The following is a 12,958-nucleotide window of genomic DNA, read 5'->3' on the forward strand; positions in this document are numbered from 1 at the left end:
ATAATGTGTATCACAAAGTCAATTAAATATGTATGTTTATATATATATATATATGTATTAGCAGTAAAAGGAAGATGAAATCCTCTAAAGTTTTGTGTGTGATGTCTAATTGAAATAGAGTTTTGAAAATCAGGGCAAAAGAAAATATGTACTCATAGTTTATTTGCCATACTTAAATTAAGATGTAGTGGGAAATCCAGTTGCTTTAATGTAATTTTCATTTATGTTCAGACATTCTATTCTGAGCTCCATAATATGTGAATCCCAGGAGAATTTAGTTTTGTTACAGGGGCCTCTATCAGTTACTTTTCTCATCATTGTGACAGAACACCTGACAAGAAGCAACCTGAAGAAGGATTGATTTGGCTCATGGTTTGAGTCTATGGAAAGATGCTTAATATTATGAGTAATTAGGAAATCTGAATCAAAGTGATCATGAGATATCTTTTCCTCTTTACTAGAATGGCTAAGAAAAAAGTCAGAGCCAGGGAATGATGTTTCCCGTCTGTAATCCCAGCTCTTAGGACGATGAGTGGTAAGATTACAAGTTCAAAGCCATCCTGAAGGGGAGAGAAGGACCTTGTCTCAAACCAAACAAACAAAAACAAAAAGCAAACAAACACAAAAAATTAACCCCGCTCCACACACACAATAAGAAGCAGATAGCAAGCAGGTGTCTCTGAGGAGATAAAGAAACTGAAGTTCTCATATACTATTGGTGGGAATTCACATTGACACAGCTGCTTTGGAATATAACCTGGCACTTCCTCAGACAGTTAAACAGAGTTGTACAACACAGCAAGTCCATTCTTCAGTATTACCTAAAGAAAACGAAAGCACAAAATTTATATAAACAGTTACAACATCAGTATTTATAAGAACCAAAAGTGGAAATAACTCAAATTTCCCTCAGCTAACAAGTGGATAATCAAAAAGTGCATGTATTTAACTGTAAAAGGAATAGTATATTAGTATGTGCTATAACATGGATTAAAGTTGAAAACAAGAAAAATGAAAGAGGCCAGGTCACAAGAGATAGCATATCATTCCAGTAATATGAAATAACTAGAAGAGGAATTCTGTATCTGCAGAAATTAGATAAATGGTTCCCTAGCACTAAGGGTGATGATCTTAGGAGTTAATGAGAAATAATAAGGGGATAGGGTTTCATTATGAGGTGATAAAAATGTTCTAAAATTAACTGGTGATGGCTATACATGTGGACACATATGTTAAGAACCATTGAATTTTATATTTTAAATATGTGAGATGAATGTCAATTATGTCTCAAATAAAGTTTTAAAATGGTTCGGAGAGAATTGTATATCTGCATGTATACGAATGTCACTTGGGGTATGTGGGAGAAGATCAATGGTAGAGCACTTGGCTTAGCATGTGCAAGTCCTGGATTTGATCCCAGCACAAATAATAGAAACAAAAACAATGGATAAATTAGTCTTCATAAAATTAAAGTTCTTATGTGTTAGTGTAAACCATCAAGAACACTAAAGAATGAAATGTCAGCATATGCAGCTTTGTAGATGTATTTGAAAATATGCCAGTTACTAGAATCTAGATATAAAAAGCCACACATTGAATAAATCCATTTACATTAAATGACTAGTATAGGTATATCTGTAGAGATAGGAAGTCCATCAATATTTTCCAGGGACTGAGTAGAAGGGAATGGGTGCAACTGATAATGACAGTGGGAATTTTTCATTTTACTTTGATTTATTATATATATATATATATATATATATATATATATATATATGTGCATATGCATATGCCAGAGTATGTGAGTGGAGGTCGGAGATCACCTTGGAGGAGTTGATTTTTTTCCTTCCACTGTGTGAGTCTCATGGATTGAATTACGTTGTCAAACTTAGTGGTAGGTGCATTTACCTGCTCAACCATCTTGTCAGACTGGAGGTTTCATTTTTGAGGGAAAGTAAAAGTTCTCCAACCATGTGATTGTTGTGGTTGTACATCTTTCTAATGCACCCAAATCCACTGAACTGGAACACTTGAAAAACTGAGTTTCTTAGCTTGTGAATTACTTCCGAGTTTCAAAATGAATACATGGGGCCAGTGAGATGGCCAAATAAAGGGGCTTGCCACCAAGCATCATGTCCTGAGTTTGATCCCCTGGAATCCATATGGTGGAAGGACAGAAATAATCCTTCGGTTGTCCTCTGAACTTTGTTGTGTACATTTGCATGTGTACATATAAACAAATACCCTCTTATTGCTTGACACTGAGTGTTACTATATAAGTTGGGCTTATCTTGAACTATTTTTTGTACTTACTTTCTTTTTCTTTTTTCTTTTTTTTTGGTTTTGAGACAGGGTGTCTCTGTAGCTTTGGAGCCTGCCCTAGAACTCGCTCTGTAGACCAGGCTGGCCTCAAACTCACAGAGATCCACTTGTCTCTGATTCCCGAGTGCTGGGATTAAAGGTGTGCACCACCAACACCCGGCCTGTCTTGAACTATTATTTTAAAACTATTTTATTTTATATGTATGGGCGTTTTGCCTTCATGTATATCTTTGAACCACATGTGTGCCTGGTAGTTAAGAAGGGCAAAAGGGGGTGTTGGATCCCCTGAAACTTGAATTACAGATGGTTTTGAGAACTATATGGATGGTAGGAATTAAACCCAAGCCTTCAGGAAGAGCAACCAGTGCCTGGCTATCTCTTTGATGCCTGACCTTGACTCTTTATGTAGCTCAGACTGATCACCATCTTGACATCTCCTGCTGTAGCCTTCCAAGTTCTGAGATAACAGTCAAACACCACCACACCCATAGTACACAGTGCCCTTTATGAGCTAGTCTTGGAAATTAACATGTTGTTATGTTCATCATAATCTGTTCTTTGGAAGCATCACCAGGTCTAGGACATACTCAGGGTGAAAAGAGTTAAATTCCATTTCTTGAAGGGAGTAGCAAAGAGTCTGGAATGTGTTGTAAACCCATGAAATAGTGGTACTCAATCTTCCTAATGCTGTGACTCTTTAGTACAGTTTCTTATGTCATGGTGAACCCCAGCCATAAAATTATTTTCATTGCTAATTCATAACTGTAATTTTGCTACTGTTATGATTTGCAGTTTAAATATCTGTCTTTTTCAGTGGTCTTAGTTGACCCCTGTGCAAAGATCGTTTGGCCCCCAAAAGAGCCACAACTCATATGTTGAGAACTGCTGCACTATAGGAAGGCAGAACTTTGATAAAAATAAGCAAATTATGGAGCTGCATATTAGGAGATGGAGGGTTCTATAGAAAAAGAGAGGTAAGTGGAAATCAGGATATGTTTGTGTTGAAGGACTCTAGGTTGCTAAACATGGTGTCAATATAGGCCTTAAGACAAAGGTTAAAGACTTGAAAGGGATCAGAAAATTAGCTACAGATTTCTGAAAATGAGGAGTCCCAAACAAAGAGAACAGCTAAACCAAAGACCGTGGGTGGCAGTAGGCAGTGTGACGGACAGAGTCGGGCGTGCTGAGTGGTTGGAGACCAGAGAGGTTAGACAGGAGAAATCGTGTATGAATAGCATAAGGATTTGGGGCACTTTTGACTCTTCTGTCTACATCCAATACTTCATGAGATTACATGTTAAACATGTTTCACAATCAGGAAAATAGTTTATAAAAGCAAGTTACATTTTTAAAATGTCTTATATTTTGCTTATTTATATGTGTGTGTGCGCATGTGTGTGTCTACATGTAGATGTCAGAGAACGACTTTAGGGAGTTGTTCTCTTCTATCATGTAGGTCTGGGGGCCCGAACTCTGGGGACTAAGCCATCTTGTTGGTTCTAAAATTTTATTACTTGGAGTGTTGTATGTTTTTGTTTTTTTTTTTCTTAGCTTAGCCATAGAAGCTACTTTCCTTCACTTCATCAAATGTTGGTTAAAACTTTCTCCTCAGTAAGTATAAAAAATGCTGATCATATTTTATTATTAGCATATTTTCAATTGGAGGTATGTAGAAAAGATGAGTAAAGATTTTTTTCATGGATAAATTAATGATTTTATTTTCTCTAACAGGAATGTAAAGACATAAAAATGGAGCCAAGTATGGATGTGAATTCAGTCACTATCTCTGTTGAGGGAATGACATGTATTTCCTGTGTCCGGTCTATTGAACAGAAGATTGGGAAAGCAAATGGTATCCATCACATTAAAGTAAGTTACTCTGTAAGTTAGTAAGATGCCTTCAACAATAATTCTGTTAAGAATTACTTCAATTACCAGAATTGAAGCAATCACATTGATACATTTGACCAAAAAAAAAACTATCACACTGCTAACCTGACATCAAATAATAATAATAATAATAATAATAATAATAATAATAATTTGTGTAGTTAATTCTGTTTAAAGAAAGAAAGCCAGCTATAATTGAGGCAGGAGGATCACATGAGTTCAGGAGTCTAAAGACCAGTCTGGGCAACGTAATCAGTCCTAGTCTCAAAAACAGAAATCAGCAAAGAAAAAGTATAATGTTCAAATATGGATTCTATTGTGATTGTATATGTTTGGTTTTATTATTGCTAATTTCTATCTTTTTGTTTGAAACAGGGTCTGGCTATGTTACCCAAAATGGCTTTGAACTCAGGATCCTCCTGCCTCAACCTCTCAAGTGCTAGAATTATAGGTATATAAAATCATGACCAGATTTGCTTTTAACTTCATGGTAGATAGAAATATATGATCTCAGAGAATAAGCTAGGAGTTTTTCATTATCTTTTATAGCATGGTGGTTATTTTGTGATTACAGTTGATATGAAATATCTAAAGCATTATACTGTATTATTATTTAACATTCTGTAAGCATCAGTAGGTTTCTCATTGTGCTGTGGTTGCAATTGAAGTTCAGGTTATTTACCTATTGGAAGGCAGTACTGCAATTTGAATTTAGGGCCTTGTATGCACTGGGCAAGAGGTCTATCACTAAACTGTATCCTAGCAGGTTATTTTACTTTTATTATTTCGGGGCTTTTGAAACAATAGACAATAAAAGTAAAATAGGGTGTGGCGTGGCACTGTGTGATCTCCTTATGCCTGAAACTATTAGTCTTCTTTTCTCACTTTCTGGAGTGCTGGGATTATAGCATGCACTGTATGTCTGCGGATGCTCAGGCTGTTGAAAAGCCTCTCCAGCACTAGAAGGGGCACCTGTGGCTGTCTTTTTGGTATTATTTTTCTTTTTGTCGGTGGCTAGGGGGACAGGATCTATTTGGTAGCAGACTTTCTGTGGACTCATTATATAGCTCAAACTAGCCTCAAATTTGTGATTCATCTGGCTGAGCCTCCTGAGGGCTAGGAGTATAGGTGGGGGCCTGCCTGTCAGTTGCTTGAGGTTTTCTTAAGAATCTTTTTTCTTGGTTTCCTTTGCTTGTTTGAAACATGGTGTATTTAGCTCAGGATGACCATGAATTTGATATGTAGCTAAGGCTATCCTTGAACTGCTGATCCTCCCACTTTCATTCTCCCAAGTACTAGTATTACAAGCTTCTTGTCCAGCTAAGAATAATGACTTTAAATGAAGTGTTTCAGACATACAAAAGTAGAGAGACTAGTGCAAGAGATTTCCACATCTAGGAAAGACCTTGCTATTTTTTTCATGATGTCATCACCAGTTGAATTGAATAAAGTGTTGTGGGTGTGCTGCAGAGTTGGTCTAGGCCTCTTCCCTATTGTATGTGGTAAGGCAGAGATCCCTGAGCTGTGCATCATAAATACTAGTGTATCTCCATGCCGGTGGCCATTTCTAAGCCCTTTGTTTTTTATTTAACTTTTCTTATTTTATTATTTTTGTATATGGGTGTTTTGTCTTCATGTATGTGCACCATATGTATGCAATGCCTTTCTGGCCAGAATGTGGCATTTGATCCTCTGGGACTGGAGTTACAGATCATTGTGAGCTGCTATGTGAGTACTGGGAATTGATCTGTCATCTTCTGGAAGATTAGTCAGTGCTCTTAACCACTGAGACAGCCATCCAGCCTCTATTTTGAGACAGGGTTTCTGTAGCCTAGGCTGGCCTGGAAATTGCAGTAATTCTCCTGAAGGCAAGGTTTAAATGAGTCCACAAGACCAAAGACAAATGATAAAAGGGAGTTAGGGAGGCACTTACACAAATGATTGTAAATAGCTACCATGATCTTTCTGCTCCTGAAGATGTAGTCTCTGTCCTTCTGATGCTGTCACAACCCAAGAAAGTGAGCCAGCCCCTCCTTTTCCTTATAAGGGACCACATCTGTACACCTGAAGCCCCCTAGGATGTGGCCACCACCTCAAGTTTACTGGCAAAGCAAGTTGATACTACATTTCCCCTTTTTGTCTAAATAAGAGGGTTTTAAGCCTGATACAAAAACTATATTCAATGATACCAAATATCAAGTATAGTCCAGGAGAAAGAAAGGTAAAAGCATACACAAATTTAGACCTACAACCGGTAAGAGCAACATTAAGCAAGAAATATGTATGAAATGTCCAGTCCCAGGGTAATGGCATATAACAGACATTATGCCGATAGCTGTCCTATTCTGAAAAGTCCTGTACCTAATATGTTTTAGCTAAGATAAGAGAGGATATTAGCTATGACTATCTAGTCTTCAACCTCATCAAAGACCTGAGAAGGAAAATAACATCACTAGGGTAAACAGGAAGTACAAGTGGGTGACTTCCAAAAGGTGCAAGAAATGACAGAAGCAGTAGGCTACCTGGACTTTCACCCAAGGCCTCACACTGACGTCAGGGCAACCAACTTTGGCTAAGACCTAGAGTATCTGACAGACCATCTCAGAAGCAGGGAAATTTGAAAGATTGTCCTGTCTGACTTAATTTTAAGTAAGTTTCAATATACAAGAATCTTTAACAATGTAAGTTGTCTATAGCTAATAGTTGCTAAAATAAGAAGATGTACTCATCTACCTATATTCCATCCCATCCATTCCCCTTTAAACTTTTCTTCCTTCCTCCCTCCCTCCCTCTCTCTCTCTCCCTCCCACCCTCCCTCCCTCTCTCCCTCCCTCCCTCTCCCTCCTTCTCCCTCTCCCTCTTCCTCTCTCTCTCCTTCTCTGTCTCCCTCTCCCTCTACCCCGCCCCCTCTCTCTCTCTCTCTCTCACACACACACAGGGTTTCTCTGTATTGCTTTGGAACCTGTCCTGACATTCACTCTGTAGACCAGGCTGACCTTGAACCTGCCTCTGCCTCCCGAGTGCTGGGATTAAAGTTGTGCACCACCAACGCCTGGCTCCCTTTATACTTTTCTAAAAGATGTCTGAGTCTGAACATCATATTCCATTCCCAACCCTACACAACTTAAAACCAACTCTAATCAAGTGACAATTATCCATATCCTGAGGAAAAACAAAAACACTCTAAGCTAACTGTAGGGAAAGGGGGTGTTATTTTCTTAGAATTACTTCCAGCTGTCATGGGTGGCAAAGGTGACTCTTTGGGATCCTGTGGGAAAAAAGAAAAAAACTAAAGCAATGGTTAAGTCTCAATAGGACTAGCTGTAAACATTTGTAGTTGGTCTCTGAGTGGCAGGTGATGTTTGTCTGAAGTTCTTATCTGAAGCTCTGGCCAGAGTGTTGTAAGAAGATAGACCATCTCAGCTAGTTAATCTGTAATTGTCTAGAGCAGTTTTAGTCCATAACCAATCCTTGAGTGCTGTTTAATAGTTCAAAGACATCATGTTGAATCAAGTGGGATCAATGTTGTGGGGCCCCTTCTTCTTTCTGGAGACTTCAGAGATTGCTGTTAGGAAATTTTATTGTTCACTGTGGAAGACTTAAACATTAATATCAAAGCAGAAACTTTAAATTTTATAGGTATGCATACAGGGAAAGGTATCAATAAGGATGAAAATAAGTATGAGGAAAATTAGTATTTTTTGAGAGATAACAGTTTTCACAATAATAGTCCCGAGATTTTTGTTTTCTTCTGTCTCACACCAGTTGGCTCTTCTGATATGGGACAGAAACTCTGAATTTTTCTTTTAACAACGTGCTTGGATTTAGTGAAGGAGAGAGCCATAGTCCAACTCCAAAGCCAGCTGTTTTATTAGAGTTGGAACTACTATACTGGGAAGTAAGGAGATATACTGGGAAGTAAGGTGTTTAGGTAGTGAGATTTTATCCTGTATTAGATATTGGTACCATAAGTCAGATTCTTCTTTGTTCAGTGATTCTTTCTGGCATGACCCCAGGATGTGGCCACCACTGCAAGTTCACTGGCAAAGCAAGATGCCACTACATTCTCTTGCCTCGGTTTCCCAAATGCTGGGATTAGAGGTGTCTGCCACCTGGCTCCAAGCATAATTTTTTAATTAAACACACACAATTATGTATGTGTGATATATGAATGTATCTCTATATGCATATGAAGATTAGAAGTCCATGCCAGTGTCTTCCTGAATTTCTCTCCACCTTAATTTTATAGGCAGGTTCTCTTACTGGCCTGTAGTTTATGAGCTGGCTACATTTGCTAGCTAATGAGCCCCAGAAATCCTCCTGTGTCCACCTCCCCAGCACGAGGATTACCTGTGTGTGCCGCCACACCTAGATATTTACATGGGAGCTGGGAATCAAACTGAGTTTGATAGGGGTAAGGGTCCAATCTAAGGGAGCTGTGAAGATGTTAAGTTGCTCTCTTAGTTTTGACCCTTATACCTATCTCTTGTAGCTCTTTAAGAGTCTCAGCACTGATATTAATTCATCCCATTTCACCAGTTTCCCACATGCCCATTCTTCCCTGTTTCTCTGCAGTTTATACAAAGAGGTCAAAGAAATGAACAAAGCTCCTTTCTTATCAAAGTGTTGAAGGCTTCTGGGGATGGTGGCTTGGAAGGAAGTAGAATGATTGTTAGTATGAGGCTGACTGGGTTACATAGCAAGTTCCAGTTCAGACTGGGCTACATATCAAGACTCTGGCTCAAAGAAAATTTGTTCGAAGATTCCTATTATAACAACAACCATATATAGAAGCATTTTCTTAAATATTATGTTACAAAGTATTTAGACTTGAACATGTTTCTTTTCACTACCGGAGCTTAATGAGTTAATTCCAACAGGTAGTGTTCTTGTTGAATTTTGTTCTCATTTGTACAATGTGCCTGGTGTCTTAGTGTTTATTTTCACCATCTAAAATCACCTTACATTGATGATAGTTGTGTTTTTTGTAGTTTCGCTTTTATGCAATGCTCATTACATTTGGTGGAAAGTAAACACCGCTTTGGAATTTGATCATCTTGCTTCAGTCCTGGAATGCTTTCTCTGTGAGCACTTGAGATCCACATTGCATTCTTACACATACTAATAAGAACAACTGTTTTTGAGAAAACAAGTCTCACTGTGGCCCAGGGTGTCTTGGAATCTACTGGGTAGCTGAGGCTGGCTTCAGACTTGTGCCAATCCTCTTGCTTCACCATCCTGAGTAAGCTTCCAGATGTTAATATTTTAAAGGGAGCATTGCCAAAAACATGCCAGATTTAGCACACAATTTAAAATTGAGGATTCACCAGATTCATTTTTATGAGAAGCTCATTATAATTTAAGTATATCCATATTACATTGGAGCTAGAAGTTTTGTGTATCTCTTGATTAGTACCTGAACTCTGTTTTATCTAAATGTTAATTTTTTTTTGGTTTTTACGAAACAGGGTTTCTCTGTATTGTTTCGGAGGCTATCGGTCCAGCCCGGCCTCGAACTCACAGAGATCCGCCTGCCTCTGCCTCCCGAGTGCTGGGATTAAAGGCGTGCACCACCACCGCCCGGCCTAAATGTTAATTTTTAACTACTTAGTCATCAGAGATTTCAAATGGTTTTGGTTTTCCGAAAAACACAGGATTTATACCTTATTGTTTAGATATAATATTCTTGTCCATGATTCTTCTCAGAGTATTGGACACATTGTTTTTATCACAAGACATTTACTAAGCGACACGTCATGATTCCTTCTGACTTTCCTTAATTCAAGAGTCATGTGAGAGGGTTAATATGCATGTGGTTCCTCTTTTCCACATATGAATCTGTAGGTACTTTTCTCCATTTCTTTCTTACTCCTCCTGGTTAGAGAGGATGGAATAAACTGTGGGTATAGTTTAGTACTTGCCTGGAGGGAAGAAGTGTTCTCCTGGGCTGACTCTGATCAGCCACAACAAAGTAGACAGCTATAGTTAAGCTTCATGTCTGTCATGTGATTTGTGTTGCCTAAGTTTTCTGTCCCAGAGGCATCCATGTGAACACCCAGGCATCCATTTTCCCATCTTCACATGCTTCAAAAATAGATTTCATTTTCTACCTTGGCCTGATTCATTTACTTCTTACCAACAAACCAATAAAGATTTGTATGGCTGACTTTAATGATCTTTGGCAAGAGAGCCAGGTTGGAAAAGCTGATTTATCACTATGCTACAAGTTTCCTAAATAAAATTTTCTCCACAAATAGCTAAATTTGTATATTTATATGATATTTATGATTCATAGCTTTATAAAATTAGATGAATACTTTATAGTTTGTCAGGGAAGATGATCAGTAAGGAAGCTCCGCGTCCTTCAGGCTTAAAGCTTTAAAATGAGTTCATTTCAATAATTAATGTGTATGACTCTTCTACTTGGTTTATACATCAGCGAATCTAATTAAACCTCCACATGAGTTAAGGTAGGGCCAGAGCTGGAGGCCAGAACTCAAGCCAGATATCACTAATTATACAGTTGTATGTGTGATAATTGCAGTAAAGCCATTTAACCGCAGATGCTAGTTCATCAGTTTTTCTTCAACTTAGTTACTTGCTGTCTACTGACAATTTAGAGATTTTCCCAAACCTTTAACCCCTGTCTAGTAAAGTGTATTGAGTATTCGTTTCTGTTAAAACCCTGAACGAAATGACAGACTATGTGGAAGGGAGTGAGAATAGGGTGGGAGGCTGGGGGGGCTGGGGAGTGTGCGGGAGGAGGGGAGGGAAAGGGAGCTGGGATTGACGTGTGAAGCAAGCTTTTTCTAAAAAATGTAATACAAATTGAAAAAAACATCTATATATAACTATAGGGCTAGATTCTACTTAACAAAATATTTATGCATATGTATATGTATATGTATGTATATGTGCCTGATCTGAGTGTGTGTATGTGTACCGCATGTGAGCAGGTACTGGAAGAGAGTGAAAGAGGATGTTGGATTGCCTGGAACTGGAGTTACAGACAGTTGGGAACTACCCATGTTAGTGCTAGGTGCTGAACCTGGGTTCTCTGAAAGAGCAGCAAGTGCTCTTAGCTCTTCAGTCCCCTCCACTTTTTTTTCTTAAGGCAGGGTCTCAAGTATACCAGATCAGCCTCAAACTCATTATGTAGCTGAGGTTGTCCTTGGATTCTTGATCTTACTCTTTCCCTCTGAAGTGCTGAAATTACAGACCACCATGCCAGGCAGCCTTTTCCTTTTTGTGGTGCTGGGGATTAAAAGTAGGGCCTTGTGTATGCTAGAAAGCTCTATACCACCAGCTAGATTCTATTTTAATATTTTCAAATACATTTCTATTTCTCAAAGCAGTTTTCTTGTGCCCCGCTCAGATGTAAAACTGCTGCCTCCACTTCTAATAAGGTCTGTTTAAAGATAGACAGATGCAATTGCATCCTGATTAAATAGTAAAGGAAGAAGAGCAGGGCTGTAATATGAAAGCACTTTGGGTTACCAACAGTGATTTATGCACTGAAGGCTGCACTTTCCAGGGCACATTGGTAATTTGATTGCTGGACCTGAAAGGAAACACATCAGCCTTTTCCAGCTCTGCCTCTACTCCATCAAAAGCCTTTATGAAATAGGATACATTGTGACCTTTCCCTTAAATAATATTTTATTATTAAGCCTTTAGACTCAGATGGAGATTTATTGTGAACTTAATGAGACTTAACTTTCAGAGCCTCTGCCTGCATTAACTTCCCTCTGACTCTGGAAAGAGTCTCAAATGTGTTTACATGGATAGTTGTTTCCTTGCTTTGAGGTTGGGCCTAACTATAGCCCAAGCTGGCTTTGAACTCATGACCCTCTGTATGCTTGCTTTACCATGTCTGGTTTGTTTTGTTTTTATGTTGGAGCTTAACCAAAATGCTAAGAAGTAACATAGGGTCTCATTGTGTAGCTAAGGCAGGATTTGAGTTTGCCTTAGTTTCCCAAGACTAAAGGTTACAATTATGGTCTACTTAGCCCACAGTTGTATTTTGTACAATTTGCAAAAGCAAGGTTTTTAAGTGTTTTAATGGACTACTGTCCTTTTCAACTATACCTCTTATCAGGGGTTCCTTTGTGTTGAATGGTTGGAGTATATATGAGCATATCTAAGTTGGGGAGTCAAGTTGGAGATATGCTTGGTTTAAGGTTACTTGGCTATTTGGCTTTGTGTGATTGGTTCTTGGTTATATCAGTTTAGTGAAGTTTTGCTAGGAATTATGGTATAGGAATGGCCCACAAAGTCCCTACCATCTATTGTGCTGCCTCCTCCAGTATCTTAACATGAAGATGTCAGGCCTGATATAAAGCTGGTAAAAGAATAGTGTCATCTTGGAGTTACTGCACAGGGAATTACGAAATTCCCTGAAATCTTATTATAGCTTATATATGAAAGAAACTCAGGACTTTCCTCAAATTTGCCAGCATCTGTAAAAACTCAATGTTCAATTGTAATGCTGGAAAGAACCTTTCTAAACTATGGCTGAACAAATGCTTTTAAGGGCTGGTGCTGCTCTCAGGGATACAGCATTATAGCACCAATGTTGTAGAACAGACAGACAGGAAACTAGCATTCAGTATGCAGTAAAAAACTGAATTATCTTTCTGTACAAAAAGTGACTTTATGAAATCATTAGCAGTAATTAATTATGGTTGAACATATATATATAAAGGAGCTTAGTTATAGAGATGTTTCAGATATCATTAATAAAAAT

At 38.3% G+C, this 12,958-nt stretch overlaps 1 protein-coding gene across 1 annotated transcript in view; it reads left to right on the top strand.

The window, feature by feature from the left end:
- Window positions 1-12,958, top strand: part of Atp7a (ATPase copper transporting alpha) — a 110,647-nt gene that overhangs the window by 41,406 nt on the left and 56,283 nt on the right. Inside the window, exon 3 of the mRNA XM_040744317.1 lies at window positions 4,054-4,191. Within this exon, the coding sequence (XP_040600251.1) occupies window positions 4,054-4,191 (138 nt within the window). The remainder of the gene's footprint in view (window positions 1-4,053; window positions 4,192-12,958) is intronic.

The sequence above is a fragment of the Mesocricetus auratus genome, unplaced genomic scaffold (genome assembly GCF_017639785.1).
Source record: "Mesocricetus auratus isolate SY011 unplaced genomic scaffold, BCM_Maur_2.0 Super-Scaffold_100003, whole genome shotgun sequence".
NCBI lineage: Eukaryota > Metazoa > Chordata > Mammalia > Rodentia > Cricetidae > Mesocricetus > Mesocricetus auratus.